Source organism: Rhodotorula paludigena (genome assembly GCF_050403205.1).
Source record: "Rhodotorula paludigena JCM10292 DNA, Rt_paludigena_JCM10292v1_ctg21, whole genome shotgun sequence".
NCBI classification, from domain to species: Eukaryota; Fungi; Basidiomycota; class Microbotryomycetes; order Sporidiobolales; family Sporidiobolaceae; genus Rhodotorula; species Rhodotorula paludigena.
Genome location: NW_027481437.1, coordinates 46730 through 74261, shown reverse-complemented (window position 1 = coordinate 74261; position 27532 = coordinate 46730). Strand labels below are relative to the sequence as shown.

Sequence of the window (27532 nt, the reverse complement as noted above, 5' to 3'; positions counted from 1 at the left end):
CCGCTCTCGTCGCTCGCTCGCTCGTCCTCTCGTCGCCCTCTGCCTCTCTTCGCCCTGCGCAAGCCAGACCATGGCCGACGTCGAGCCGTGAGTGCTTCACTCTCGCTTCCCACGCGCACTCGCTCACCCACTCGCCTACGCAGAGCCACCGCAGGCATGACGGCCTCTCCCCCTCCTCCCGCCGCACCCTCGCCCCCTGCCCCCGCCCACACCGCCGCAGACGAGCCCGCAACTGCAGCCATGGCCACCGACGACGCCCCTGCCCCCGCCGACTCGGACGCGCCCGCCAACGACGACCCCGCGACCGCCGGCATGGGCACCGTCCGCAAGTCGCCCCCGCCCGCCGAGACCGAGACCGAGACGGACGAGCAGCGCGCCGACAAGAAGCGCAAGCTCGAGGCCGTGCGCACAGAGTCGCGCGCAAGGGGCAAGCGCATGTTTGGCGTCATGATGGGCACGCTCCAGCGCGCGAAACGCGAGGTCAAAAAGGGCGGCGAGTCGGACGCCGGCCGCAAGCGCGCCGAGCTCGAGGAGCGCCTCCAGGAAAAGCTCCGCGGCGAGCGCAAGGAGGCGACCGAGAAGGCCGAGCGCGAAAAGGAGGCGAGGGAACTCAAGGGCGAGGTGCAGCGCCGCCAGGACGAGCTTGCGACCATGGACGCCCTCGTGCGTTGCCTTTCCTTCCGCTCTGTCTCTCTCGCTCGCTGTACTGACTAGGACAAGCGCCGCGCAGTACCGCACGCGGCACGCCGCCAAGCTCGACCTCGCCGGCTTCCTCTGCACGACCTTCCCCGCGCCGCCCGCTCCCCCTCCCGGCGCGCCCGCGCTCCCCACGACCGACTCGATCCCGCCCGCGTTCCTCCCGCGCCTCCCGCACGCGACGCGCGTGACGGACCCGCGCGCGCCGCGCCCGATCTACTACCTCCCCTACCGGCTGCTCCCGAGCCAGGAGGACCGGCTCGAGGACCAGCTCGACGCGGCCAAGAAGGCGGTGCGCGCCGAGCGCGACGAGTGGGACCGCGTGAGGCGCGAAAAGGAGCAGGGCCTCGACGAGCTGAGGCGCAGGCGCGCACAGTGCGTCGAGGAGGCCGAGCGGAGGGACCGCGAGGAGCGGCAGCGGCGCAGGCGCGAGGCCGAGGAGCGCGACGAGGGGGACCGCAGGGGCCGCGGGGAAGACGACGAGGGCGGCAGCAGGAGGAGGAGGGACAGCAGGAGCAGGAGCAGGTCCAACGAGAGGATGGTGGTCGAGCCCGCTTCGACGGCGACAAAGGCGGACGGGGATGCAGCTTCGGCGCCGACATCTGCGCCGACAGCAGGAGCACCAGCAGAGGGCGAGGCGGCCGCCGCTGCGGACAAGAACGGAGACGTTGCGATGGACGGCGACGCTGCGCCGGCGGCGGAGCCTGCGACCGACGGCATGAACGGGGGCGGCAACGACGCCAAGATGGACGACGAGCTCGAGTACTGAGCGTCTTTGTCTTGCAAAACACGAGCTGCTTTTACTCAGCAAGGGCGACCACTGTTGATCCTTCCGATCTCATTGGGAGGAGGGGGGTGCTCTTCCCGCGGCTCCCCGAATTGTCCTCTGCTTGACTTGCTCTGGATTGATTGCACGTGAGCTTGCTTGGCAGACTGCCCCGCTTGTCCTAGGGAATCGCACGCGACGAGGGCCCGCGAGCGTCAGACGCCGTGTTGGCCGGTCGCGCCCGACGCGCTTTCAACAAGTTCCGGCCGGCCACCTCGTGAGCGTCCTCTGCCCGCGCACCTCGCTGTGAGCTCGTGTGAGTCGTGGAGAGCTCTTAGCTACGTACGTACTCGCAACTCCGCTCACTGTCGTCGCCGCACAGAGCTGTCGCGCCATTGCCGCGACTTTCACGCTTCTCCCCGCCCCGGCCGGCTTTCTTCGTTCCGCGGGCGCTTCCCTCGCCTCTTGCCCTTCCCGGACCGCACTTGGCTCTCTGTCCAGCTCGCACTTGCCCCGCTCTACACTCCGCCAGCTCATCTCGCACGCTCTGCGACCCTCTAGGCGACTCGCCGCGGCTCCCCACATCCCTCGCGACCTTCCGCTTCACCTGCATCTCGCCCGTCCTGCCGGGTATTTCGCCCTCGCGCTCTACCACCACAAGCACCGCTCCACCCACTCCGAACAGCAACGATGGCGTCCAAGGCAGCCGGCAACGACAAGAAGAAGACGCCCATCGGCGTGCACCTCCTCGCCGGAGGAGGTGCAGGTCTCGCCGAGGCGCTCGTGTGCCACCCGCTTGACACGATCAAGGTGCGTGTGTGCTCGAGAAAGCCCTGTCCAGGCGCCGGATCGCTGCAAGGACGGCGGCGAGACGGTCGCCGGTTCCGGCACGAGCCGCGGACAAGCTGCTGATTTTGTTGCGGCCCTCTTTGCGCGACAGGTCCGCATGCAGCTGAGTCGGAGCGGCAAGAAGGCCGGAGTGCGTCCCTTCCGCGCGCTCGTCGGGCCGCGAGCACCCAGCTGACCTGGCCCGGTCCCGTCTCGCTGCAGACCAAGCCGCGCGGATTCATCGCGACGGGCGCGCACATCATTTCGAAGGAGACGCCGCTCGGGCTGTACAAGGGGCTCGGGGCCGTCGTCACGGGCATCGTGCCCAAGATGGCGATCCGCTTTGCGTCGTTTGAGCAGTACAAGGGCTTCCTCGCCAACAAGGAGACGGGCAAGACGAGCCCGAGCATGATCTTCCTCGGTGCGCCGCGCTCTTCCGTCTTTGGGTTGTGTGAGACAGTCGCTGACGCGCGCGGACGAATCTGCAGCGGGTCTCGGAGCCGGTGTCACCGAAGCCGTCATGGTCGTGTGCCCGATGGAGGTTGTCAAGATTCGCCTGCAGGCGCAGGTGCACTCGATGACGGACCCGCTCGACATCCCCAAGTACCGCAACGCCGCCCACGCGCTCTTTGTCATCCTCCGCGAGGAGGGCCCGGCGACGCTGTACCGCGGCGTCGCGCTCACGGCGCTCCGCCAGGCGACCAACCAGGGTGCGTGGCTCCCTCGCTGTCTGCATCATTGTGTTCTACGCTTGTTGCTGATGCTCCAGGCAAGACGCCTCGCACAGCCGCCAACTTTACCGCCTACACGCAGCTCAAGGCGTTGCTGCAGCAGTGGCAGCCGCAGTACCCCGACGGCGGCCTCCCTGCATGGCAGACGTCGATCATTGGCCTTATCTCGGGTGCTGTCGGGCCGTTCACCAATGCGCCGATCGACACGATCAAGTGCGTCCAATCCGCTCTTCGTCGTTGAGAAGGCTCTGCTGTCGACTTCTCTCCCCCTCTGCTTACCTTGTTTCGACTTGCGCATCTGCAGGACCCGCATTCAGCGTGCAACTGCGCTCAAAGGCGAGACGGCATGGACGCGCTTCTCGACCGTCTCGGCACAAATGTTCCGCGAGGAGGGACCGTCGGCCTTCTACAAGGGCATCACGCCTCGTGTTGCTCGCGTTGCACCCGGGCAAGCCGTGGTATTTGCTGTCTACGAGCGTATCAAGCTCTTCGTAAGTACAAGGGGCTCGAAAACCGACTCCGGCGTCGACGAGACTGACGTTCCGCCTCCTCCCGCGTCTAGATCGAGAAGCCCGAGGACGTCAACCAGGAGTACTCCGAGTAGGTCGTCTACGTCGTTCTGCACTCTCCTACCATGTCGCAAGTACCCCGCTGGTTGTCTACCGTCCCTGTTATACCATGCTTTGCCCGCCGGCGGTCGAGCAGAAGGGGAGAGAGCGGACTGCCGTCTTTCTCGGTTCGGCTGGTCCGGAGGGCCGTTGTGTTCTTTTAGACAGTCCTTGCCGTGCTTCACAGGCTGTACGAACGAAAGATGAGAAAGCGACTCCGGCTACTTGGACCGGCAACCATGACCCCGCAGGTCTCCTCCCTCTCTCCCGCCTCACGACGCTTCGAGCAGCTCCTCACAGGCTCACAAGAGTCACATCAGCACCACAAGACTACCCTACCGCCCTCCCAACCACCAGCATCGCCTTGTTCGCGCCGGATGGCCGTCCTCACTCTCTACTACGATGTCGTGTCGCCGTGGTCGATGATTGCCTATACGGGTGAGCCATCCAAGCCTTCTACTTATCCTCACTGCGCTACACATCCCTTTGACCCCTGCTGACGGAGTCCATGCTTCCCCGCTCCTCCTCGGCCCCACCCGCTCCCAACCTTACAGTCCTGCAGCGCTACCGCACTCGCTGGAACGCCAACATCGTGCTCAAGCCCATGTTTCTTGGAGGCATCATGGTTGCGAGCGGGAACAAGCCGTGAGCTATGCTGCCTTTGCCGCAGCTCTACCTGCAGCTTTGCCTTCCGGCGACATCTCGGGCATTTGTTGCGCCCTAGCATGCTACTGACGCCTCACCCATCGCAAAACAGCCCCATCACCGTGAAGAACAAGGGCCTGTGGATGAACGGCAAAGTGCGTCTCTTCGAGGGTGCTCGGCTCCCGCGCTCGTTACTTACCCCTCGAGTGCGCCCACGGCAGGACCTCCCACTTGCGGCCAAGTTCTACGAGCTCGAGTACAAGCATCCCGAGTCCTTCCCGGTCAACACGATCCATTGCATGCGCGTGTTGCGCGCTGTGGAGGACAAGCTGCCCGACCGGCTTGAGAAGGCGACTGAGCTTTTCTTCGTGAGTCTCAGCTCAGCCAGTCTACCATGGCCGCTCTCCACGCGAGGCGTCACGGTTTGATCTGGCTCGCTGTCGGAAGCGCGATTGACAGTTGCGGAACCTGCAGGACGCCGTCTGGCGCCCCTCGTCGGGCAAGACGGCCAATGACGCTATCACCCCCTCGACCTACCCGACCCTGCTTAAGGCGCTCTTCTCCGACAGCGAGATTAAGCAGCTGCTCGAGCACGCCAACTCGGAGGAGATCAAGGGCAAGCTCAAGAGCGAGTCGAAGCAGCTTGTCGAGGAAGGCGGGGCGTTCGGTTTCGTGCGTTGCCGCCGCTACCTTCTCACAGCAACCGAGTAGCCACTGATGACTTCGCTCGTGGGCCATTCGCACAGCCCTGGATCGTGGCCCAGCGCGACGACGGCGCGCAGTACCCCTTCTTCGGCTCAGGTGCGCGCGTTCATATCGCCTCATCTCAACCGTTCCTGACGCCCCCGTTCGACCGCCGCTTGTCGATCTCCGCGCACGCAGACCGCTTCGAGCAGATTGCCTTCTGGTTGGGCAAGGAATGGGAAGGCCCGGTGCCGGGCAGGAAGGATGCGGGCAAGGTCAAGCTGTAGAGTCACGTTCTTTTCGTGCGTTGTCCCGTAACCTGTCCATACTTCGTCGGGCGCGAGTGTCCGCCCCTTTCGAGCTACTCAAGGCGTTACTCGCCGCTTTGACCACTTGCTGGAGTACTCCTGTCTGTCTCTGACGGTCGGCCTCCTCTCCGGAACGTCCGTGCGCATCCGATTCGAGGGTGAGGTCATGCACATCTCCTCAGGGACGGACAACGGACGGGTCGCCCGCAGGGCTGTGCACAGGACGAGTCCCTCGCGTGCCCGCATGTCCGCCCTCTTTCCGTTCCGCGGTTTCGCTCGGCTTCGGTGCTGCCGCTCTTTACCGGCTCGACGAGATGGCTCTTGACCGCAACAAAGCTCCTCCGGCTCCCATCGCCACCGGCACGGTTACCAAGCCACCTCCACCTCGCCGCCAACGCAGCCTGTCGACAACTTCCTACATGCCTGCACCGCTCTCTCCTGCGTACAAGCTTGCCGAGCACACTCGCACGGTATCGAGTGCGATGACCGCCTACTCGCACGAGCGCGAGAAGCGGCTGCAAGCAGTGCGGGACGCCTGGGCCGAGGCGAGGCAGCTGGGAGGCGAAGTCGCGACTCTGTCGGCACAGTTGGCCGTCAAACCGAACGACCCGGGGCTACGCGCTCGGATGGACGAGGTCGAGCACAGGAGGAAGATGGCCAAGCTACGGGAACAGCTGGCAAAGGCGGCGCTTTCGTCGCCGTCAATGCAAGGTGAGGGTTCTCTTCCAGAATCCTGACTTGCCTACTCACGCTTTCGCCTCTCGTAGGACCGCCGTCACCGTCAATGCGCGCTGTCGTCGATGCACCCAACTCGCGTGCGGCAAACACCTTTGCCACCTCTCCGCCACACCCAGCCTTGGCAGCGTCGATGTCTCCCCGAACAGCGTTTTCTGCCTCCCCCCCACACTTCGCAACACCGACGTCCAGCCGGTCCGCATCGCCTGTCCGTCCAATAGCCGGACTCACGCGCCGCCCGACTCGGACCTCTTTTTCTCGCGCGCCCTTTCCCGCCCTCGCCGGCTCGCCTTCGTCTTCCCCCCGCCCACCGTCCCCTCTCATCCGCTCGCGCCCCACCTCCATCGCGGCGCCCATGTCTGCGCCCGGCTCGGACCCGATGCACAGCTTCTCGTCCTTCCCCTCGCGGCAGCTCCTCATCACCTCGCGCCTCGCCATTCCCGGCTTCATCGTCGTGCAGGAGCTCGGGCTCGTGCAGGTCGGTACGCCGCACATGACCGACCTCGGGGCCATCAAGGAGCTTCTGCGCGTCGAAGGTGAGAAGAGAGGTGCGGACGCAGTCTTGGGCGTGCAGACGAAGCAGTGGGCCGGAGAGGGTGGCGGACTGACGGCGGCGGGGAGGGCTGTCAAGCTGCGGGCTGCTTGAGACTCCCATAACAGCGCTGCGTGTCTGTATCAGCTCGCTGTAGAAGAATCTCTGTCGTCTGTATTCCCTCCGCAAGTTCTCGTCGCTCTCGGCTCGCCTAGTCCATTTGCTTACGACGCGTTCACAGCGGTTCACAGCCGACTTGAGCGCTGTCGGCCCAGCACAGCCTTGACATTATTCTCCATGAGCAGCCCATAAACGCCCAGTGGCCACCCACCGCACCGCGAACGTCTTTACGAATCGGACAAGCGGCAAGCGGTGCTCTCCTGTCCGCCCCGCTGTCCCCTTGTCCTCGCACCCGCCATCTCGTCGCACTCCCTGACCGCACACTGCCCAGCTCCACGGTGGTCCTACTGCTGGCTTCTCTGTGACCTCCCTGTGTCCTGCGCGTGACGTCCCGCCGTCGCTCCCACCTTTCCCGCTCTCGTCAGCACCGATGTACGGGGGGTCTGCCTCGTCTGGCGGGCGCTGGTCGCTCGGCGCAAAGACCTATCGCGCTCCGACTGAGGGCGAGCGCATCCGCGAAGCCCAGGATCGTCTCGCTCGCGAGTCCGAAAGGCGCAAGCTTCACGTCCGTCTGGCGGATCTTCCACTGCTCACTCCATGCAATCTGAATGACCTCGTCGTACGCTCGCAGGAAATCAAGCATGAAGAGCGACACATCCGCAAGCAGCAGCGGCTGCAGCGCGAGGTGCATTGGAATTGCGAGCGCGTATTTGTAGCTCACGCTCACCCTTTTCGAACACTCAGGCTGCGGCGGTCAACGCGCGCACAGTAGGCTTCGAAATAGGGGCAGCTGGCCTGCCCTTCGCTGGCGGTCTGGGTGGCGTCGGCCCAGGCGCCCTCGTTCCGCGCTCACCGCGCGGGCTCGTCCCTCCCTCTCCTCGAGCCCTCATGCCAGGCTCCCCGCGCGGTCTGGGTGGTCTCGGCGTGCCAGTATCGCCGCGCGTCCGCTCGGCGTCGTTCAGCGGCGGATTCGGATCTCCCATGCTTGGCGGCGGTAGAGGAGGTGCGGCGGTCGCGATGGAGCGGTCGAGATTGCAGGCTGAGAGATTGGCGCTCGAAGACCAGCGGAGGAGGGAGGCTGAGCTCGCACGGTTGCGAGCTCAGAGGGGGCGGCTCGAGCTTGAGGCCGCCAGGAGGGTACGTCCCCTGGCCATCTCTTCGTCGGGAGAAGCGTGAACCTGAGCCATCCTTCCGCATTTCCCGAGCAGCAACGCAACACGTCCGCCATCCGCGCCGAGCGCGCCGCCCTCGCCGCCGCTAACGAACGCATCCTCGCCTCACCGCGCCTCTCTCCCGGCCTCGCACCGCTTGGCTACCCAGGAGGGACGACTCTCCGCCGCACCCACTCCTGGAGCGGCGCTCTGCCCGGTCTCGGCGGTATGCGGCACTCTCCGCAGATCGTTCCCGTCCCAGTCCCAGTCGCCGTCCCGTCACCGCGGCTCGGGACGCTCGGCGGCGTCGGCGGCGGCGGCTTCCGCGCGGCATCGCCCGGCCGCGTGCGCGTCTCGCCCCGACTGGGCATGTCGCCCTCGCCGCGCGTCGTCAACTACAACACGTTCAACGTCTCTCCGCGACTTGGCGGTCTGCCGTACGGGGACGGGGGCGTGGGAGTGGGCGGACTTGGCGGGCTTGGAGCGCTCGACGACCTGGCGCCCGGCGGCGGGACGATGGTCGACCCGCCGCTGTTTGGCGACTCGATGGGCTTTGACGGGATGGGTGCGATGGGTGCGGGAGGAGTGGCGGGTATGCCTGGCGCTTTCGGCGCGCAACCGGCCATGGATTTTGTCGTGACCGACGAGGCGATGGTGCCTGGTCGCACTGTCGGTGCGTTCCGCACTCGAACGTCCACAGCAAGGTCATCAGCGCTGACTGACTGGGACCACATGCCCCGCAGTACAAGACTTGGGCACCGTCGAAGGTCTTTCCTCCTCGACCGCGGGAGGTGCGGCGACGGCGCTGCTTTCCGAGGACGACAAGCTCAACCTCGCGATTGCCGACCTGACGGCTCAAGCGCAGGCGAGGGGCGCAAATGCCGTGCTGCAGGTCGAGACGGGCGCGGATGTGCTGGGCGAGATCCTCGTGAGGGGGAGGGCGGCGGTTCTGGCCTGATCTACGTCTGTAGATAGAATGTACCACTTGGAGTCGCCGTGGATGCTGCCCGAACAACCTGTATTGTTGACTCGGAACCGTCGCAGCGGGCACTCTCTTCGGCGTTGGGAAGGCCAACGGTTGTCGAAGCGAGATCGCGCTGCTTCGTGGGGAAAGGGTACCGCGGCGTTGCAAGACATGGAATGGATAAGAGATGGAGACCGAGACGGAGGGCGTAAACAAGTGTCTGTCACAGGAGGTGCTGCTGCGAGGTACGGGATGGGTTGCGGAACAGGATCGATCGTGGACGAGGCGAAGACAAGATGCATGCGGTAGGTGCAGGCTTGCAGTGAGGATAAAGGCCAGAGTGTGACAGAGTGCGCCCAGCGCTAGCTCTGCTGCGCTCAAGCAAAGACGAGCGCAAGGACGCCGCCGAGGACGGCCGCGACGCCAGCGCCCGCGCGGCCGGCGCCGCTGTCGACGTTAGTCCGCGCCGGGGTCTGCGACGCCGCCGGAGCCGAGTTGGACGAGCTCGACGACGACGTGGGCGCGGCGACGGAGGACGACTCGGCCGCCGAGGAGGAGGTCGACTGCGAGGTCGAGACGGGCTCGCTCGCGTCGGTCGACGCGCTCGACTCGTCGACGCTCGCGCTTGTCGAGACGCCTGCGGACGCAGCGGCGCTCGAGAGGCGCGCGGGACCGCTCGCGGATGCGGCGACGGCCGAGCTCGCTCCGGCACCCGCACCCGCGCCGGCAGCGGCGCCGGACGAGACGCCCGACGAGCCGCTGACGAGCTTGCCTGTGCCCCATGCGATGCCGGCCGTCTCCTCGGTCGGGTCGGTCGTCGAGCCGTCTGCGGCGGCGATGGTGAACCGGGTCGTCCACGACGTGGGCTGGCCGGCCTGCTCAAACTGGTAGAAGTAGATGGCCGCGTTGGGCGACACGTCTGGGCACGTGTAGTCGTATGAGCCCTCGCCTGCACGAGCGCGAAGGAGGCTGTGAGTCAGTTTTCGACCTCGGAAACTCCGGAACGCCCCCTTGTCCTCTATTACAGCGAAAGCGAGGAAGACGGACCGGTCGTGCCGTCCAAACCAGTTGCGACGCGCTGCACCGGGACCTGTAGAGCAGCAAGGAAGCCCAGTAAGCTCACGAGCTCCTCAATCGCGCCCGGGACCGCACACGAGAGCGGACAGAGAGCCGTTGCGGCGGGTCCTCGTCGCGTCCCCCGTCGCCATCCTCCCGCCTCCCCCCCGTCCCAGCGAGCCCTAGAAGAAGGTGAGACTGACCATGGCGAGGTTGCTGCCCGTCATGAGCGTGATCGAGAAGCTGTCCCACTCGCCCGTCGTGTCGAGGTTCCACTGGATGTCGCACTTCTCGCCGACGTTGTACACCTGCCCGGACCAGGGCGCGGTGGGCGTCACGGCTGCGCGGGCGAGCGCGGCGGCGAGGACGGGCACGGCGGCGGCGAGGACGGACGCGGAGGGCACCATTGTGCTCGAAGGGCGGAGGATGTTCGGTGATTCCGGTGTCGAGAGACAGAGGCGGAGGGGCGGTGTGCAGGGATGGGCAGGGGGTAACGAGCGACGAGAGACACGCGGTGCAGCAGTCAGGAGCTCCAACGAAGCGACGGGAGAGCGGCGAAAAGGACGAGGAGTGGCCCCTCGAGGCGCGTGCGCACGCGATTGAAGCAATTTGGGTCGAGTCTCGCCGCTCTCGAACGACGCGTCTCTACCTATCCGTGATCACAAATGGGCACTGCTTTACAATGACGGCTTTGTAGACGGACGAGGGGGTACAGAGAAACGAGTGTGGGACGACGAATGCGGGTGGAAACAGCCGGCGCGGAACGGTGGCAAGCAACGGCTTCCTTCTGCGCCTCTCTCTTTTTGCATGCGCGTGCAGGTCTAGTGCGCGAGGACGATGACCGTGCGCGAAGGGATGTAGACCTGTCGCTCGGCACAAATTCACCGTGAGCACCCTGCCTTGGAGAGAGACGGAGAGAGGGATGGCCAAGTCGCACCTGGAGCCAGTTCTTGCGCCCGTTCCACTCCATCGGGGTCGTAAAGTGCCTGACGCTCTTGTCGACGCGCGCGTGCCCGCCAAACTCGGCGTCGTCGCTCGAGAGCACGACGCGGTACTCGCCCGCCCAGTCGGTCCCGACGCGGTAGTCGCTGAACGACGACGAGGGGTGGAAGTTGAAGATCCACAGGAGGTCGCCGCGCTCAAAGACGACAACCTTGTCGCCCTGCGTCAAAGAGCACCACGCGTAATTCCGAATCAGCTACCGTGAGCGGAGAGCTGGGACACGACAGGGCGACAAACGCACCTCGTGCTTGAGCGAGATGTACGCCTGCGGGCTGCTGAGCCAGCCAAACTCGTCCTCGGCGCGGTTCATCGCGCAGTCGAACCGGTACAGGTACTTGTACCGCAGCAGGTCGTCGTCGATCAGGTTGAACTGGCGCCGCGCGTACTGGTACGACTCGCCGTTGCCGACGCGCGGGAAGTCGAGCCACTCGGGGTGGCCAAACTCGCTGTGCGCGCGAGAGCGACGGGTCAGGACGACCGCCTTCGAACGAGCGAGAAAGAGAGATCCGGACGCACTTGCCCTCAAAGTTGAGGTAGCCCTCGCCGCCGAGGGCGTGCGTGATGAGACTGTGCGAGGCCGGCGCAAATGTCTACGTCAGTCTGCTTTCGAGGAGCGATCTGGACCGACGAAACAGCCGCTGCCAAACGCACCGGATCATCTTGTGCAGCGCGAGTCCGCGGTCAATGACGGGCGTGCGCTCGGTCAAGTCGCTCATGTTGGTATACATCTCCTTGTCCATCAACCAGAACGCGAGCGTCTTGTCGCCGACGAGCGCCTGGTCGTGGCTCTCGCAGTACGCGATCGTCTTTTCGCGGTACCGGCGGTTGACGAGCGTAAAGCAGATGTTGCCCATGTCCCACCCTTCGTCGCCCGGCCCGTCCTTGAGCAGCTTGATCCACATGTCGGGCACGGCCATCGCGAGGCGGTAGTCGAACCCGAGCCCGCCGTCGGCGACGGTGCGGCACAGGGCCGGCATGCCCGACACGTCTTCGGCGATCGTGAGGCAGTGCGGGTACAGCTCGTGCAGCATCGTGTTGGCCTGCGGGCGGTCATCCAACGCGCGCGGTCAGCACCGGCCCCAGATCGGGTGAGAGAGGGTCGACGCACGAGCATGAGGTAGACGAGCGCCTCCTCGTCGACCTTTTCGTCGCCAAAGTACTCGTGGTACCCGCCCGAGAAGCCCGTGCCGATCCCGTGGTGCGTGTACATCATGCTCGTGACGCCGTCGAACCGGAACCCGTCAAACGCGTACTCGTCCATGTAGAACCGCAGGTTCGACAGCAGGAACCGCAGCACCTCGTGGTGCCCGTAGTTGAACAGGCGGCTGCCGGGGCACGCGAGGGCAATCTAGTCAGTGGCAGACTCTGACAAGGACCCGACCGTTCGCGCGACTCACGAGTCCCATAGCTCGTGCCGGCCCTTCCCGCCGCCGTGGAAGTACTGGTGGTCGGAGCCGTCAAAGTGGTTGAGCCCGTCGGCCGAGTTGTTGCTCGCGTGCGAGTGCACGACGTCGAGGAGCACGGTGAGGCCGAGCCCGTGCGCCGTGTCGATCAGGCGCTTGAGCTGCTCGGGCGTGCCTGCGAAACCCACGAGGCGCGGTCAGCGTCTCTCTTGTGTGAAAGCGAGACACCGGGACGGAGAAGCGCAGCGCACCGTAGCGGCTGCTGATGGCGAAGAAGCTCGTGATCTGGTACCCGAACGAGGCATAGTACGCATGCTCCATGATCGCCCTGTTTCGCGAACTCGTCAGCCAAAGCCTGTGAAGAAAGCGGAGCTCTACGCACATGAGCTGGATGGTGTTGTAGCCGAGCTCCTTGATGCGCGGGAGGACGTTGTCCGTGAACTCGTCGTACGAGCCAATCTTGGCCTCGGGCGTCGAGATGCCGACTGTGCACCCGGTCTCCATTGCTCAGTCAGCTACAGTCAGAAAGCGACAGGGTCGCAGACGGGCAGAGAGGACAAGTTGCAGCGCACCGTGCGCCTCGTAGACCTTTGGCGCGCGCGGCGTCGGCGGGCGCTGGTTCTTGAACACGTAACGCTCGCTCTCGGGCGGGTTCCAGAAGACGGCCTCGTAGATGGGCGAGACCTTGACGTCCTGCACGACGCGGCTGGGTGGTGGGGAGGGCGACGCGAGAGAGGGGCGAGATTGAGAAGGTCAGGTGGGGGGAACAGGGAGAGAGATGCGAGACGATGGCAGCTCACGCGGCCCAGGCGGGAAGACGCTCGATGCGCTCGCCGCTGGGAATGGTCATCGAGATCTGCGCATGCAGGGTGAGCCTGCTGCCGATGTAGCAGAGCGAGGAGAGGGACGACGGACCTTGACCTTGGAGTTGTGTGGGATGGCGGGCTTGCCGTTCTGCGCGGGGACGGTGCACTCCCACACGCCAAAGTCGTCCTTCTTCATGGGGTTTGCGGCGCGGTCCCATCCGTCTGTCGGGGCGCAGACTCACGAGGTCAGTGGAGGAGCGGGACGAGAGGACGAGAGAGGGAGACAGGACGGACTAAAGTCGCCGACGAGGGCGGCGGTGTGGGCGTTGGGGGCCCATTCGCGGTAGCGGACGTCGCCGTTGGGCTGGGCGTGGAGGCCGTAGGACTTGTAGCCCTGGGAGAAGCGGTCGACGCCGCCCTCGTGGGTGCGGATGTCGTCGAGCCACTTTTCGTAGCGGTCGGTGCTGCGGAGGCGGGGGCAGTGCGGCGGGTCAGCGCGAGGTGAGCTGAGGAGTCGAGTGAGGGATGCGCACCGGTGCTGGATTGCGCCCTCGAAGGGTTCGAGGCTATGACGAGTCGAGGTCAGTTGGGGGTGAGGCGGGGGGCAGAAGCGAGGGAGGGGGGCGCACTAGGGGTCTTCGCGGATGACCTGGAAGCGAGACTGAGGCTTTGGCTGGTGGGCTGGCTCGGGCAGGGCGGGGGCGGGCTGGGAGGACGCCATGGTCGAGAGTGGGGCGCCGAGTGGAGAGACGGAGGCGAGACGAGCACGGTGTGGGACGGCGCAAGAGGGCAGGGGTGTGTGGGTGGGTGTGCGTGGCAGGCGAGTGCTGGTCTCTGCTGCTCTCACTCCTGCAGCAGCGGTGCAAAGGGCGAGGCCAGCCCTCGTCGCCGTCGTGTGCTCCCCGTCGCTTTGCTCGTCGACTCTCGCCGTCACCGCCCGCAAGCATGTCGGCCGACAAGCTGTACGCCCTCCTGCACCGCCAGATCGACCACCACGCCTACCCCGCCGCACTCAAGACCACCGCAAAGCGTGCGCCCCCCTCCTCCTCCTCCTCCTCCTCCTTCCCTCGAGACGGTGCTCACTCTCCCCCGCGCACACAGTGCTCGCCCTCGATGCTAAAGACGCGCTCGCACTCGCCACCCGCACCCAGCTCCTCGTCGCCCTCGACCGCTACCGCGACGCCCTCGCCCTCGACTCCACCCACGACGACCCGCTCGCGCGCGCCTACTGCCTCTACAAGCTCGCGCGCCCACACGACGCCCGCAAGAAGCTCGAGACTGCACGCGTCAGCACCGCACACACCTACGACCCGCGCGCAGTAGACGTCCTCGAGGCGCAGCTCGTGCGTCCAGTCCCTTTCCGATAGCCTCGACGCAGTCGCGACTCTTACAATGCCACTCTGCTGATGCTCGTCTGTTGACGCACGCGCACAGCACTACCGCCTCGGCGAGTACGAGCAGGCGCGCGACCTCTTTGACGACCTCGCCGCAACCGCCGACCAGGTGCGTCTCGCTCTGTCTCTGTCGACTGCGACTACAACGCTCACCCACTCGCACGCACGCGCAGGACTCGCCCGAGCTCGCCGACCTGCAAGCCAACTCGTCCGCCGCCTCGGCGCACCTCGACTTCCTCGCGTCGCTCCCCTCGCACCTCGCCGCCGCCTCCGCGTCCGAGTCGGACTCGTCGACTTCCGCGCCCCTCGTCCCCTCGATCGACGAGCTCGAGTCGCGCCCGCTCGCGCTCGTCCTCCCCGCGTCCCTCACCGGCGCGTCCTCGTCCAGCGCTGCGGCCGCACGCCTCGCCGCCTCCGCCTCTGCCGCCGCGCCTTCCTCGTCCGCCGCGCCGCCGAGCAAACCGCGCACTCGCCGCCCGCTCCCCAAGTCGTTCGACCCCTCGCGCCCGCCGCCCGCGGATGCCGCCGACCGGTGGATCCCGAAGCGCGAGCGGCCGAGCATGCGCGACGCGCTGCTCCAGGCCAAGGAAAAGGCGCGGGGCAAGAAGCGCGAGAGGGTGCGCGCGAGGGAGGGGATGCAGGGGGCGGCGACGGGGACGGGCGAGGGGGAACACGTGACGGGTGCGGCGAAGGGGGCGGGGAAGAACGCTGGGTCTGCTGCTGGAGGAGGAGGAGGGGGAGCGGGAGCGGGAGGGGGAAAGAAGAAGAAGGGGCGCAAGTAGCGCGCGCTCGCCTGCACTGCACTCTCCTGGTACTCGCAGGGTCTCACTGATTGCCTGAGAGGGTACCATGCGACCTGTGGTGTCTCGCGGGTGGCCCCGGGCGATCCTTCCGCACCGCCTCACCGCACTCCGCTCCTTGTTCGGCCCCGCTCGATGCTCGCGCGCCTGCGCACGCCGTCGGCCTGGCGCGTCGTCTTTGCAGCGCGGCGGCACTACTACGCGCGCGCACCGCCGCTGCACGCAGAGTTTGAGCGGCACCCCGCCTTTGCCGACCTCTCGTCCCAACTCGACGCCGCGGGCCTCCCCGCCTTTGCCACGCACGGAAAGGGCGGCGTGCGCGTCCTGTACGAGCCGAAAGAGTTCTACCAGACCCTCCTCGTGCGTCTGCTCGTGTGCTGATCCGACGCGACGGCGAGCTAACCGCGGATCGGGTTCCCGCTGGCCCGGAGCAACAGGACAAAGTGCGCACGGCCCAGAGGCGCATCTTCATCGCGTCGCTCTACGTCGGAAAGGAGGAGAAGGAGCTCGTGAGCATCCGCCCTTGCCCCCCGGCCGCCGCTCCTCGCCGCCGTGCTCACTCTGCTCTTCCGCATCCGCGCAGGTCGCAGCGCTGCACGATGCCCTCCGCCGCAACCCTGCCCTGCGTCTCACGCTCGTCGTCGACTACCTCCGCTCGACGCGCGAGCACACGGGCGCGTCGAGCGCCGCCCTCCTCGCGAGCCTCGCCGCCGCGTTCCCGGCGCAGGTCGACCTGCGCCTGTTCCACACCCCGGCGCTCCACGGCTGGCAGCGCCGATGGGTGCCCAAACGGTTCAACGAGGGCTGGGGACTGCAGCACATGAAGTGCTACGGGTTCGACGACGACGTCATCATGTCGGGGTGCGTGCTCCCTTCCTTCCGCGTGAGACGGGCAGAGCGAGCGGGTCCTCACGCCTCTCTCTCTGCGCAGGGCCAACCTCTCGCACGACTACTTTACGAACCGCGCAGACCGCTACATCGAGCTGTGCAACCACGCCCCGCTCGCAGACTTCTTCTCGTCCCTGCTCGAACTCGTCGCGTCGTACTCGTTCCGCGCGACGGCGTCCGATCCCTCGTCCGCCTTTCCCGCGACGACCCTTTCGTGGCCCTCGACCAACGCTATCTCGTCCGACCCGTTCGAGGCGCCCGACCCGGCCGCCGCGCTCAGCGCGCTGCAGCAGCACGCGCACGCCGCCCTCTCGGCCTTCGTCGCCGCCTACCACGCGCGGCCCGCCCGCGCCCTCGCCGCCTCGCTCCCCGCAGCGCTCACCGCCGCGCCGCCCTCGGTCCCCACCACCCCCTCCAGCACGCCGCCGTCCTTCCCCGCGCGGCGACCGCAGCCCGCGCTGCCCCCCGCGTTCGACACGCTCCTGCGCCCCGTCCTCCAGATGGGCCCGTTCGCGCTCCGGCACGAGACCGACACGGTCGTGCCGGCTGTCTTTCAGGCCGCCAATGCGCTCGCGACGGCGCCGGGCGGGGCGAGGACGACGCTCGACTGGACGAGCGGGTACTTTAGCCTGAGGGACGACTATCAGAAGCTCGTGCTCGATTGCAAGGCGCGCGTGCGCATCGTGTCGGCTTCCCCAGAGGTGCGTTCCTTCTGCGTGCCTCTTTCTCTCGCCAACGACAGAGCAGCAAAAGCTGATCGTGAGCTTTCGTCCCCGCTCACGCAGGCCAACGGCTTTTTCAACTCGCGCGGCGTGTCGCGCTTCATCCCCCCGGCCTACACCTATTTCTCGCAGCGCTTCTACGAGGCCGTCGTCGAGCAGGCGCGGAGAAAGCGGCTCGACGAGCCGGGCGTCGAGATGAGCGAGTGGAAGAGGGACGGGTGGACGTACCATGCCAAGGGTGCGTTCTTGCGCTCCTCTCGTGCGAGGCTGCTCGACTGACCTTGTCGTCCCCGGCGCAGGCATCTGGCTCGCCCCCTCGGTGTCGAACCCGTTCTCCCCGCCGACGAGCACCTCGTTCTCTCCGCTCCCGGCGTCGCTCTCGTTCGACCCGCAGACGCACGACCTCCCCCTGCGGCTGCAGCACCCGTCGCCGCCGTTCCTCACGCTCGTCGGCTCGAGCAACTTTGGCGCGCGCTCGGCCGCGCGCGACCTCGAGGCCGGCGTCCTCGTCACGACGCAGAACACGGCGCTCCGCTGGGCGCTCGAGAAGGAGGTGCGCGCGATCCACGACCACGCGCGCGCGGGCGTCGTCACCGCCGAGACGTTTGAGCGCAAGGACCGCAGGGTGCCGTGGGGCGTAAAGGTCGCCGCGAGGGCCATAGAGGGCATGCTGTAGACACAAGGCGGGGAGGTTGGAGCGCATTGCATATCCTGTTGTCTATCCCTCTCGCTCGGTCAGTCGCCGCGCCGTTTGTTGAGGCCAAAGCTAAGCGTTTCCAGTCATGCGAGTCGATCGAGTACACACAAAGAGGAGAATGGGAAAGCTACTAGTCCATGCCGCTCATGATCTCGTCCGAGTCCGAAGCCCTCTCCGCGCCACTCCAGGCCTCCGCCATCTCTTCGTCGTACGACGACAGGCTGCTCCACGAGTCGTGCACGCTGCCGCGCGACGACGTGCGCATCGGGGTTCCCGCTTCGTCATCCGAGTTGTCCGCGTTGTGCTCGAGAGTGTGCGGCGACTCCTCGTCCGAGTCGTCCTCGCTCGAAAGGTCGTTGCCGCCCAAATTCTCGTCCGAGTCGTCCTCCGGGTCGTCGCCCGAGTCGTCGTCCGAGTCGTCGTTCGAGTCTTCGTCCGAGTCGAGCGACGAGTCGTCGTCCGAGTCGAGCGACGAGTCGCCACTGTTGCGCACACGCGAACCGACGAGAGTGGCTCAGTGAAAGGCTCGCATCCAATGAAGTCTCAAACGCACCCAATCTTCGTGATCTCGCACACGCCCGCCTCGATCTGCATGATCGCCGTCCGTTGCATGTCGACAAGCTCGCGTCGAGTGCGGGCGGTGTCAACGTTGGTGTATCCCGCTGCACGTTTGCCAGGCGAATCTGGGACAGCAAAAATTGTCTTGACGACGTCCAGGTCCCAGTCCGACGCCTCGGCTTCGCCAAAAATGAGGTCGTACGCCTCGCGCGCGGCGACTTCCTGGAACGGCGAGCCGTTAAAGCGCTCCTCGAACTTATCGGTGAAGCCGATCTGCAGGCCCGCCGCGGTGAGGAGCGCCTGAATGCTACCCTCGTACGGCGCGAGCTGCACGCTTGCCGACGTGAGCTTCTTGAAGTACTTGAGCGGCTCGCCAGGTCTCGCGTGCGGACCGTGAGAAACCGCCTTGAGCTTGTACTTGGCCGGCAAACGGTCCTGGATGAACCTGAAGAATTGCTCAAACTTGGCATCGTCGGAGACGACGTGCTTGCACCACGTGGCCTGCGGGATGTAGAGGGCGGCTTGGAAGCGCAGGTCGCGCAGCTCGTCGACCTTGCGATTGATGACGGCCGTCCACGGTCCGGCGGTGACCATACCGCGGATGAGCTTGATCGTCGACGGCTTGAGGGCAAGCTTGCGCGCTTCGTCGGCGTAACCCTGCTCGATGCGCTTCCACTTCGAGCGGCAGAGGTAGCCGAGTGCGAGCGTCGTGTTGACCGAGTAGTCGGGCGATGGCGGAGTCGTAACGAAGCCTTCGTTGACGAGGATGCTCTTCATCGGGTCGTCAAGCGACGCCCACAGCGAGAGGACGCCGCCCAGGCGGAACTCGTGCATGCAGCGCTGAAGACGCTGCCACACCGTGCCGAACTCGGAATCGCGCGGGCTGACGGGCTTGATGGCGACGTCACCCTCCTCGAGCTTGAACTGCCAAACGCGTCCGCCGCGCGTGAGCGAGGCGAGGACGGCCTGCGCGCGTTTGGCGATCTGCTCGAACGTCGTCTGGGAGTCGATACCGCCGATGCGCGTGAGGACATCGTCGAAGGAGACGTTGTCGCCTTCGGCGCCGACAGACGAGAGGAAGGTCCTGTACTCGTCCTTGAGGCGCGATGCGACGCGGGTGTGATCGAGGTGTGGACCGAGGAGGTACTTCTCCGCTTCAGCGAGATAAAGCGAGACGTAGACGAGGAAGATGAGGGCGCGCAGCCACTGCGACGTCGTGCGGAGGACCTTGGTGCTGTGATTGTTGACGAGAACGGTCATGTCGCGGCCGAAGGGGCAGCGCGTGCAGGTCGGGCGACCCATGTCCATCGACAGCCTGCCAAAGCGATCTGCGCCGAGGACGCGCTGGGCGTCAACGCCGTTTACCTCGACGAGGCGGACGACAACGTTGTCCTGTTCGAGCGACGAGTAGAAGACTGTGGCCACCAGATTGCGTCAGCCTCCTTGCTCGATGTGCTAGTGGCGAAAACATTCGAGTCTCACCGCAGAGGAGGGCCGCGCCGTAGTCGATGATGCACTCCTGCGTGCGCACGTTGACGCTCGCCGAGCGGTACTTGGGCGGGTCCTGCGCGTAGAAATACAGGATGCGCTTGAGAGGACCTGCGCACCACCGCGCGACGTCCTGTAGGCAAAGTGCGCCGAAAGAGGACGATTGTCAGGAAAGGAAGGGCCGAAGAGCGCAGACTCGAGGGAGAGGAACGCACGTCAAGCATCGAAATCCAGCCGGGAAGGAGGCGTTCGACGGTGTCGGCCTTCCAGTGTTCCACCAACTCCGTCGGACCCTGCCCAATCCAATCTCCCTGCCCGTCCTTCTCGATGATCTGCGGCGCAGGCTTGCCGTCCTGGCCGAGCAGTCCGCACTGCGAGATCGAGAGGTGGACGAAGACAGGGTCCGCGGTCGGGCCGCCGTTGCGGAAGAGAACGCCTTGTTCAGCCGCGAGGACGAGCGGGACCATCGTTTCCTTCGTCGAGGCGCGTTGGCGCTCGAGATGCGGCTGAAGGACGGCAAGCAGCGGAGCCCAGCAGAACGGGTCGCAGCCGATGACGTCCTCGATGGACGGGAAGTCGGTCGAGACGGTGTCGTCGTCGAGGATCTGGGTGTCGAAGAAGGCCGACGGGTGGTAGTCGTGCAGCTCGGTGAGGAGGTCGGCGACGAGATCATCGACGCGGACGTGGCGGCGTACTGCGCCGAGCGTCCAGCGGATGAGCGCGAAGTAGCGCGCAGGGAAGCGCTCGTCGAGGAACCAGGCGCAGGCGGGATCCTTGAGACGCTCATCGTTGGCGAGCTTCTCCTCCGTCGTACGCTTGGGCTTGGGTTTGGGCTTGGGCTTGTTCGGGTCGAACGCCTGCTTCCTCGCCACCCGAGCTGCCATCTTCTGCGCCGCCCTGCGAGCTTTGAGCTCGGCGATCGTCTCCTCGTGCTCCTTCGCAGCGTCGACAGCCTTCTGACGCGCTGCAGCCTCTTCGGCGCGCGCCGACAGGCGGAGCGACGTGCGACGCTCGTCGCTGATGTGCGAGCCGTACTTGTCGGTGATGGCGGTGTCGAGCTCGACGTCGGGCGCGGGCGACGCCTTGGCGCGCTGCTGCTCCGAGCGGAGGAGCGACTCGGAGCGGGTGAGGGCGTCCGAATTGAGCTCGTCGAAGCGTTTCCGATGGCAGTAGTCAATGAGACCAGCTGCGAAGCGTTCCGGCTCGGGCTGGGCGTGTGAGTGAGTGGACGATGCGTCGTCCTCGTCGTCGGAGGCGGAGTGCGGGTCCGCGTCAACTGGACCGGCGGAGCGGGTGCAAGGCGGCATGATCCGAAGTGCGTACAGAGAGGGCAAATCGAGTCTCGCTGGAACGGAGGAGCAAAAAGAGCAAAGAGAGCCGACGAGGCAGAAGACGGACGTTCCGGACGAACGATCGGGACATCACGAAAGTCGAAGCACGCGCAACCGTCGCACGAGGCTCTGCACGCGCTGATCGCCTCGTGTAGCCTCTCTGTGCGTGGAATATGAATAGGACCTTCGACATGGCGGCAAACGGTCGACAGATTTCGGGAGGAAGGGAACGACCTTCTCCAACTTCTTACGAAAATTTCCAGCGGTTCGAGCACGCCAAACAAGTCACAAAAGTCTGTAAGGGGTCATAGGAGCCAGTCAGCGTCCCCTAAAGGGCGGGAAAGGGAGGATTGGGCGAGCGCAAGGTCGAACGGAGCCTCCGCGACACGAGCACAGGGCAGTCGACACAACGCACCGTCATCGGTTCGTCAGCAGAACGCGTCTGCATCTGATAGTACATGCAACGGCGCTGCTTGCACTTGCCGCACTGGAAGGCGTCGGTCTCTGCCTGCTGCGGCGCGGCGGCCTGCGCCTTGAACAGATTCTCGGCGACGAGCTTGCGGTTCTCGGCCTTGCGCTCCTCGGAAGCCATGTCCTGTGCCAAACGCGCGCACGAACACGCAGCGTAGTCAGAGGCTGGCCAGCGCGCCGCGAGCAAGAACAGCTCGCCCAACGCACCTTCGGGTCCATCTCGTACAGCTGCACGACGCTGATCTCGCCGCTCACGACGTCTTCGCGCAGCGACGGGTTGTTGGCCGCCTTGAGGTTGAGGTAGAAGGAGCGCATCTTGTTGCGGTACGTCGCCGTGCCGCCCGGCGGAGGGTTCGAGTCCCACACGTGCGACTCAAGTGCGCGCGCGCGCTGCAAGATCAAGTCGATAGCTGTGCGAATACAGCAAGACTTCAAGAATCAGTCACCCTGCTTTGGAAAAGCTCAAGGCCAACCATGCACTGAAGTAAGCGGGACGCACGCGCCCCCGAGTCCTGCGCGAGCGCGTCATAGATCAACTCGCAGCACTTCTCCCTCGTCTTGTCACCCGTCTTGTTGTTGTCGCCCTGCCCAAACGCAATCCCGTCGCTCTTGTGCGTCCGCGGCGCGCCGCTCGGCCCGCCGCTGCTCTGTCGCCGCACGGGCGGGGCCGCCGCAGACGTCGAGGCTTCGCCCGCTGCGGGCGAGGGACCGGGCTTGGTCGTTGTCGTCGTGGTGACGGCGGCTGGTGCGGCGGAGCTGGTCGAGGGAGAGGGGGCGGCGGGGGATTTGGGAGTCGGAGCGGGAGAGGGCGAGGCGGCGGTCGAGTTGGCGGTAGACGCGGTAGCTGCAGGCGAGGATGAAGCAGTCAGTACCGCACAGTCGGCCGTTACAAGTGGAGGTGAACGGACTCTTCTTGGACCCGGTCTGCCCGACGTCGTTCTTCCACTTGCGCACAAGCTCCTTCGCCAAGTCGGCCACCTCCTTCGCGTCGTTGTTCCGCAGCTTGTTGACCGTGATGCCAATCTTCGTCTCCTGTGCGTGTGAGCCGAGACTTGTCAGCCCAGTTTGAGGGCGAGGGCGAGAGTAAGACGGACCCTCAAGAGCTCATCCGACGCAACAACCTCCTTCTTGAGCCGCTGAAGGATCGTGACTGCCTCCTGCACACGCAATTGTCGTCCAAGTCAATGAGCTGTTCTCAGAACACGGAAGATGCAGGTGCAAGTGCGCCCGTCGAGACGGCAACAGGGTCGCGAAGGCGAGGTTTGAACGCCGCTGGAAGCGTGTTTCGCCACGCAACCAGTAGCATAGCTAGCTGAAGCGCGTGTACGTCCTCGAAATCTCGATCGACGCCGCACACAACTCGACGGTGTGAAGCGGGGGAATCGAGGAGGAGCAGCACGAACCTGGGGCTTTGGCGCGTCGCCCGTGGCGGCAATGAGCTGCTTGCGGAGCTGCTGGATAGTCTGGACTGTCGCCATCCCTGCGAGTGCGCGACGAGGAGGAGCGAGAGCGTCGCAGAGCAGCTTGCACCAGAGCCATCCGCGCCGACTACCTCGCAGAGCCGCGCAAGCCAGCCAGGGCCGTTGACAGCACGCGATTGAGTGGACTTGTACGACATACTACTTCGCCAAGTCGCCGGGGCACGTTCGCCAGCCTTCATCGCCTCTTTCACCTCTCCCGCCCTCTCCAGCCGCCTCTAGTCCGCCAGGAGCCGCGAGACCATGTTCTCTCGTCTATTTGGCTGGGCAAGTACCTCCGACGCCGCTGGTGGCTCGTCCAGGGGTGATGGCGGCCAAGACGCCTCCTCTTCCTCGTCGCGCGACCCTTCCTCGTCGTCATCTGCCCCTCACGACGGCGCACAACGACCCGAAGACGCCGCCCGCACCGCGCGCAACCGCAAGAAGCGGCAACAGAAGAAGGCCGCGCGTGCACGGCACCGCGCCGACGCACCCGAAGGCGGCGAGCCGGACGACGACCTGGTCTTCGATGGCGCAGACGACGAGGCGGACGACGATGGCTTTGGCGAGGCCGACGACGACTTGAGCTACCTCGAGAGGATCGGAGGGCTGCGGCCCCAGCGCGAGGAGCAGCTTCGGGCGCAGGCCATGGCGCAGGCGGGCCAAGGGTCACCAGCAGGAGCAGGGTCAGCGGGCGGCGCGGAAGGAGCAGGGGGCATGCAGCGCCTCGCCAAGCCGGGCGAGGGCGAGCTCAACACGACGGGCTACGTCGCAGGCCCAGAAGACGTCGCCGCCGCCGACCTGATCGAGGAGATGCTGCGCCAGGGCAAGGTGCGCCCCGGCGCCGCTGCCGGCCCGCTCAACCGCATCTCGGGCTTGCCAGAAGGAGCGGGGCAGGTCGGTGGGATCAAGGTGCCGTCCAGCCACGAGGTTCGCCGGCGCGCCAAGGAGAGCGGACTCATCCCGTTCACCGACGACGAGGGCAACTTGCGCGTAGGCGTTCGCATCAAGCCCGATATCGTCCTGATGCATCCGAAGGAGGGCAAGGGCGAACCCATTCTCCTGCGCATGTAGAACAGCGACGAGACAAGCACTTCAATAGATTTAGAATGTGCGACGAGTCGAGATGGCCTCGTTTGCTCGCGTATCTCCCGAAAGCGCCGAAGAGAACTCGCAAGAATGTGTGCAAGATGCAAAGACAGCAACCCTTGACGCCGTCTACAGCTTGAGCGCAACGCTGCTGGGCTGCCCCGCGCCCATGCCCTCGCCGTCCCCCCTCTTGCGCTTCTTGCTTTCGACCTTCTTCTCCTTGCCGCCCTTGCCCAGCACGGTGACGCCCTTGGTCCCGATGAGCTTGCGCTCGGCCGCCTCCTTCTCGCCGCGCGCGCCCTTCTTGCGCTCCTGGCTCGCGAGGATCCGCTCGGCGCGCTCGGCGCGCCACTTGCGCTCCTGCCGCCCCTTCTGTCGCAGCGCCTTCTTCTGCGCGGGCGTGAGGTCCGCAGCGTCGACTGCGAGCGCAGACGTCGGGCCCGAGGCGGCGTACACCTCTTCGGGCGCGAGCAGCGCAGATGTCGAGCTCGCGGTTGGGAGCGCAGACTCGACCGTGATCGACGGGAGGTTGGTGAGGGTCGTGATCGCCGCTTTAGGCTGCGAGGGTGGGAAGGGTGAGCATACAGGGGAAAAATTCGGACAAAAGGTGGACTACGCACCGCCTTGGGCGTGAAGTGCGCATTCGAGAGGGCATCGAGCCTGCTCGCGAGGTCCTCGAACAGCGCCTCGATCTCGTCGTGGCGTTTCTGCAAGTCGGCGTCGAGCTCGTGCACGGCCTCGCGGCCCTGTTCGCGGTCGCGCTGCTCACGGAATTCATCCTCGTACACCTCGGCGAGACTCTTCTGGCTCTTGGTGTCCTGCAGGTCCATGTACCGGCTCGGGAGGAACTGGTTCGGGTCGACGGCGACGCGGCGCTCAACGTCGTCGAATTGACTGTCGAGGATGCGCCGCTTGATCAAGTCCTCGATCGTGCGCGTCGTCTCCTCGGTGATGACGGGCGCGACCTTGCCCATGCGCTCGAACTCGAGATCCTCCTCGAGGAGCGAGTTGACAGGACGGTCGCGCGACTGCGCCTCGCCGAGCGTCGCCCATTCCTTCGGCCCGACGTTCTCCTGCTCGAGCTGCGCGATCTGCGACGAGAGCTGCAAGAGGCGCCGCTCGTGCCGCGACAGGTTCTTGTCTGCATGCATGGACTCGTCAGCCTTGAGTTCGTGAAGTAGGGAGACGGACAACGCACCCTTGTCGTCCTCTTGCTCATCATCGTCGAAGAGATCCGAGTTGAAGCGCTGGATCGTCTCCGTGTCCTCAACGAGGTCGTCCTCCTCGTCGCCTTCACCATCCTCCTCATCGTCATCCTCGTCCTCGTCCTCGTCTAGGCCGTCCTCACCATCAACCTCCTCGTCACCGAGATCCATCCCATCCTCCTCACCCTCCTCCATCTCCTCGTCGCTCCCGCCGACGAGATCTTCGAGGCGCTCGAGGCCCTCGCCGTCCTCGTCGTCCTCGTCATCGAGTGCCGCGGCGCCGCGCTTCTTGCCCGCGAGGCGATGCGGGATCTCCTTGACCTTGACGTTCTCGGAGAAGCGCACGCCACGCTTGCCGGCCTTGTCGGCGGACGCGTCGGCGACCACGTCGTCGTTCTCTGCCTCGGCGACAGCAGCAGCCGGCGCTGGCTTCATGCCCTTGCCCTTGGCGGCTGCCTTGCCCTTCTTGGCCGCAGCGGCGGCGGCGCGATGCGGCGGGTCGAAGAAGTCGGCAAACATGACGCCGGCAGCGTCAAGATCGCCCTCCTCTTCTTCGTCTCCGTCGTCGTCCTCGTCGTCGCTACCGCCGAGCCCGCCCGCGCCGCCGACGGGCGCAAAGTAGTCGATGCCGCCGTCGTCGCCGCCCTCGCCGCCGAGCAGGTCGTCCTCGTCCTCGTCCTCATCATCCGAAAGCGCCTCGCCGCGCATGCGCTTCGACATCTCGTACTCGCCGAGGTCGGCGTCGCGGTGGAAGTCGGCGAGCGAGAAGAAGTCGTCGTCGACGGCCGACGGCGGCCCGGCCGGGCGTCGCGGAGCGCGGTCCCGCCGCCCGGACGCACCGTCAAAGTTGTCGAGCGTGAGGGCACTAGTCTCGTCGGCGTCTTCGGGCAGCTCCTTCGAAGGTCGCGCGGCCTTGCCCTTCTTGCCCTTGGCTGGGCGAGGAGCCGGCTCCGCCTCGTCCTCCTCCTGCTCGGAAGCGAAGTCCTCGCTCCCGAGCCCCTCCTCCTTGCCTTCCCCGAGGCGACGGTAGTACTCCTCCTTCGCCGCCTCTGGGAGCTCCTCCCCATCCTCGAGTCCGGCCATCTCGTCGTCCTCGTCTTCCTCCTCCTCGTCCTCGTCACCGAAGCCGTTTGCCTCGTCCTCCTCGTCCTCCTCTTCAAAGTCGAATCCATCCTCGTCACCGCCCTCCTCTTCGTCGCCCTGCCCAAACATCTCCTCCATCAAGCCGTCGACAGTGCGCTGCCGCAGCTCCATCTGCGCCCACACCATCTCGGGGTCCATTCCATCGACCGTGAGCTCTGAGATGGGTGTCGGCGCGAGCACGAACTGCTCGTCATCGTCAGCGGCGGCGGAAGAGGCGCCGGCGGCGGAGCGCGAGCGGGTGGACGGGCCGGCGGAGGGGGAGAGCGAGGAGAGGAGGGAGGAGAGGTGCGGGAAGGCGGTAGACTCGGAGGCGAGGGCTGTTCAGCATCGGGTGTGAGCGTCAGTGATACCCTCGCGAATAAAGCCACTGGTGTTGAGCAGCACCGCCTCGCAGGCGAGCCGACGTCCGGAGCTGCGGCAGTCACCTCGCAGCCTGACCCGCAAAAGCAGCGAAAGCTACGCACCCTTATCAAAGCTGCGCTTGAGCGTGTTCCTGGCCTGCTCGGCGATGTCGTCGCTGCCGGCACCGCGGACGAGCAAGTGAGCATTATCGGCGATGCGCTGCGCGAGCTCGAGCAGCTCGTTGTCGCTGCTCGCAGCCTGCATCTGCTCCGTCTGTGCCGTACGAGCGCGCTTGGAGCCGGCTGCAGGCGAGTTGGCGGCGGTGGCCTCCTTGCGCGGCGACGAGGATGCGGGCGGGGTGGCGCGCTGCTTGCCCTTGCCCTTCTTCGAGGGCGAGGGGCTTTTGGGCGAGCCTGCCTTGATCCCAGGCATCGTCTTGAGCTCTCCCTGGCTGCGCTTACAGCGGCCGCGGCAAGTCGATGCGGGCAAGCGCCGTCCCGAGCTCATCGCTACGCCCGACTTCCGCGACTCCCGCTCGAAGCACTGTTTACGAGCCTCGACCTCACAGATGACAGTTCTCGAATGGCTGTTCGGAACCCCGACGAACTCTGGCGTCGCCCCGGGCGAAGACCTTCTCCTTGCGTAATACCCCCTTTCTTTGGCTTGCTTCCGCGAAGACCTGCCTCGGATTTGGCTCACGAGGGCCTGATCAAATTCAGCTGCTACGTTCCTTGTAGCTCGCGTCGAAGGCTCAGCGACAATCTTGAGCGGGGCGCGAGTCGGTAGTAGCGCAGAAGTTCGCGCAGGATCAGGGCGAGCGAAGACGGCGGGACGTGCGTCCCTCGAAGCGCAGACGAACAACCCGATGCAATGCTGTACACGATACTGAGCCAAGCGTGACCTGTCGAGCCG

General features: G+C 65.8%; 12 protein-coding genes across 12 annotated transcripts; 8 read left to right on the top strand and 4 right to left on the bottom strand.

Annotated features, from left to right (window-relative positions):
• Window positions 1-70: 70 nt before the first annotated feature.
• On the top strand, window positions 71-1465 carry JCM10292_003539 (pinin family protein; the record flags this gene model as incomplete). Its single annotated transcript, XM_076649088.1, has 3 exons — window positions 71-87; window positions 144-663; window positions 731-1465. 3 exons carry the CDS (start codon window positions 71-73, stop codon window positions 1463-1465), a joined length of 1272 nt encoding a protein of 423 aa, XP_076505312.1.
• Window positions 1466-2152: 687 nt separating this feature from the next.
• SFC1 (Sfc1p) lies at window positions 2153-3625 on the top strand (the record flags this gene model as incomplete). The annotated part of the gene is made up of 7 exons (XM_076649087.1): window positions 2153-2272; window positions 2403-2441; window positions 2513-2711; window positions 2779-3000; window positions 3078-3234; window positions 3326-3512; window positions 3584-3625. 7 exons carry the CDS (start codon window positions 2153-2155, stop codon window positions 3623-3625), a joined length of 966 nt encoding a protein of 321 aa, XP_076505311.1.
• Window positions 3626-4006: 381 nt separating this feature from the next.
• JCM10292_003537 (uncharacterized protein) lies at window positions 4007-5245 on the top strand (the record flags this gene model as incomplete). The annotated part of the gene is made up of 7 exons (XM_076649086.1): window positions 4007-4067; window positions 4184-4274; window positions 4387-4429; window positions 4496-4642; window positions 4749-4946; window positions 5021-5075; window positions 5157-5245. The coding sequence occupies 7 exons, from the start codon at window positions 4007-4009 to the stop codon at window positions 5243-5245; spliced, it is 684 nt and encodes a 227-aa protein (XP_076505310.1).
• Window positions 5246-5580: 335 nt separating this feature from the next.
• JCM10292_003536 (uncharacterized protein) lies at window positions 5581-6647 on the top strand (the record flags this gene model as incomplete). Its single annotated transcript, XM_076649085.1, has 2 exons — window positions 5581-5977; window positions 6034-6647. The coding sequence occupies 2 exons, from the start codon at window positions 5581-5583 to the stop codon at window positions 6645-6647; spliced, it is 1011 nt and encodes a 336-aa protein (XP_076505309.1).
• Window positions 6648-7083: 436 nt separating this feature from the next.
• Window positions 7084-8762, top strand: JCM10292_003535 (uncharacterized protein; the record flags this gene model as incomplete). Its single annotated transcript, XM_076649084.1, has 5 exons — window positions 7084-7218; window positions 7285-7338; window positions 7398-7790; window positions 7862-8477; window positions 8548-8762. The coding sequence occupies 5 exons, from the start codon at window positions 7084-7086 to the stop codon at window positions 8760-8762; spliced, it is 1413 nt and encodes a 470-aa protein (XP_076505308.1).
• Window positions 8763-9145: 383 nt separating this feature from the next.
• Window positions 9146-10231, bottom strand: JCM10292_003534 (GPI anchored serine-threonine rich family protein; the record flags this gene model as incomplete). The annotated part of the gene is made up of 3 exons (XM_076649083.1): window positions 9146-9717; window positions 9816-9858; window positions 10028-10231. 3 exons carry the CDS (start codon window positions 10229-10231, stop codon window positions 9146-9148), a joined length of 819 nt encoding a protein of 272 aa, XP_076505307.1.
• A 414-nt stretch (window positions 10232-10645) lies between these two features.
• On the bottom strand, window positions 10646-13756 carry GLC3 (1,4-alpha-glucan branching enzyme; the record flags this gene model as incomplete). Its single annotated transcript, XM_076649082.1, has 15 exons — window positions 10646-10687; window positions 10762-10986; window positions 11068-11272; window positions 11343-11393; window positions 11478-11866; window positions 11935-12151; window positions 12224-12404; window positions 12481-12557; window positions 12612-12714; window positions 12802-12935; window positions 13030-13085; window positions 13145-13257; window positions 13330-13499; window positions 13569-13601; window positions 13665-13756. The coding sequence occupies 15 exons, from the start codon at window positions 13754-13756 to the stop codon at window positions 10646-10648; spliced, it is 2088 nt and encodes a 695-aa protein (XP_076505306.1).
• A 224-nt stretch (window positions 13757-13980) lies between these two features.
• On the top strand, window positions 13981-15211 carry JCM10292_003532 (uncharacterized protein; the record flags this gene model as incomplete). Its single annotated transcript, XM_076649081.1, has 4 exons — window positions 13981-14065; window positions 14137-14378; window positions 14470-14538; window positions 14603-15211. The coding sequence occupies 4 exons, from the start codon at window positions 13981-13983 to the stop codon at window positions 15209-15211; spliced, it is 1005 nt and encodes a 334-aa protein (XP_076505305.1).
• Window positions 15212-15364: 153 nt separating this feature from the next.
• PGS1 (CDP-diacylglycerol--glycerol-3-phosphate 3-phosphatidyltransferase) lies at window positions 15365-17515 on the top strand (the record flags this gene model as incomplete). The annotated part of the gene is made up of 6 exons (XM_076649080.1): window positions 15365-15589; window positions 15667-15738; window positions 15813-16090; window positions 16161-16818; window positions 16903-17077; window positions 17139-17515. 6 exons carry the CDS (start codon window positions 15365-15367, stop codon window positions 17513-17515), a joined length of 1785 nt encoding a protein of 594 aa, XP_076505304.1.
• A 151-nt stretch (window positions 17516-17666) lies between these two features.
• JCM10292_003530 (uncharacterized protein) lies at window positions 17667-22862 on the bottom strand (the record flags this gene model as incomplete). The annotated part of the gene is made up of 10 exons (XM_076649079.1): window positions 17667-18018; window positions 18090-19509; window positions 19577-19715; window positions 19798-20790; window positions 21329-21508; window positions 21592-21794; window positions 21884-22228; window positions 22275-22416; window positions 22479-22541; window positions 22788-22862. 10 exons carry the CDS (start codon window positions 22860-22862, stop codon window positions 17667-17669), a joined length of 3912 nt encoding a protein of 1303 aa, XP_076505303.1.
• Window positions 22863-23105: 243 nt separating this feature from the next.
• JCM10292_003529 (uncharacterized protein) lies at window positions 23106-23915 on the top strand (the record flags this gene model as incomplete). The annotated part of the gene is made up of 1 exon (XM_076649078.1): window positions 23106-23915. One exon carries the CDS (start codon window positions 23106-23108, stop codon window positions 23913-23915), a length of 810 nt encoding a protein of 269 aa, XP_076505302.1.
• A 144-nt stretch (window positions 23916-24059) lies between these two features.
• JCM10292_003528 (uncharacterized protein) lies at window positions 24060-27052 on the bottom strand (the record flags this gene model as incomplete). The annotated part of the gene is made up of 4 exons (XM_076649077.1): window positions 24060-24488; window positions 24551-25071; window positions 25129-26595; window positions 26743-27052. 4 exons carry the CDS (start codon window positions 27050-27052, stop codon window positions 24060-24062), a joined length of 2727 nt encoding a protein of 908 aa, XP_076505301.1.
• Between the last annotated feature and the right edge of the window lie 480 nt (window positions 27053-27532).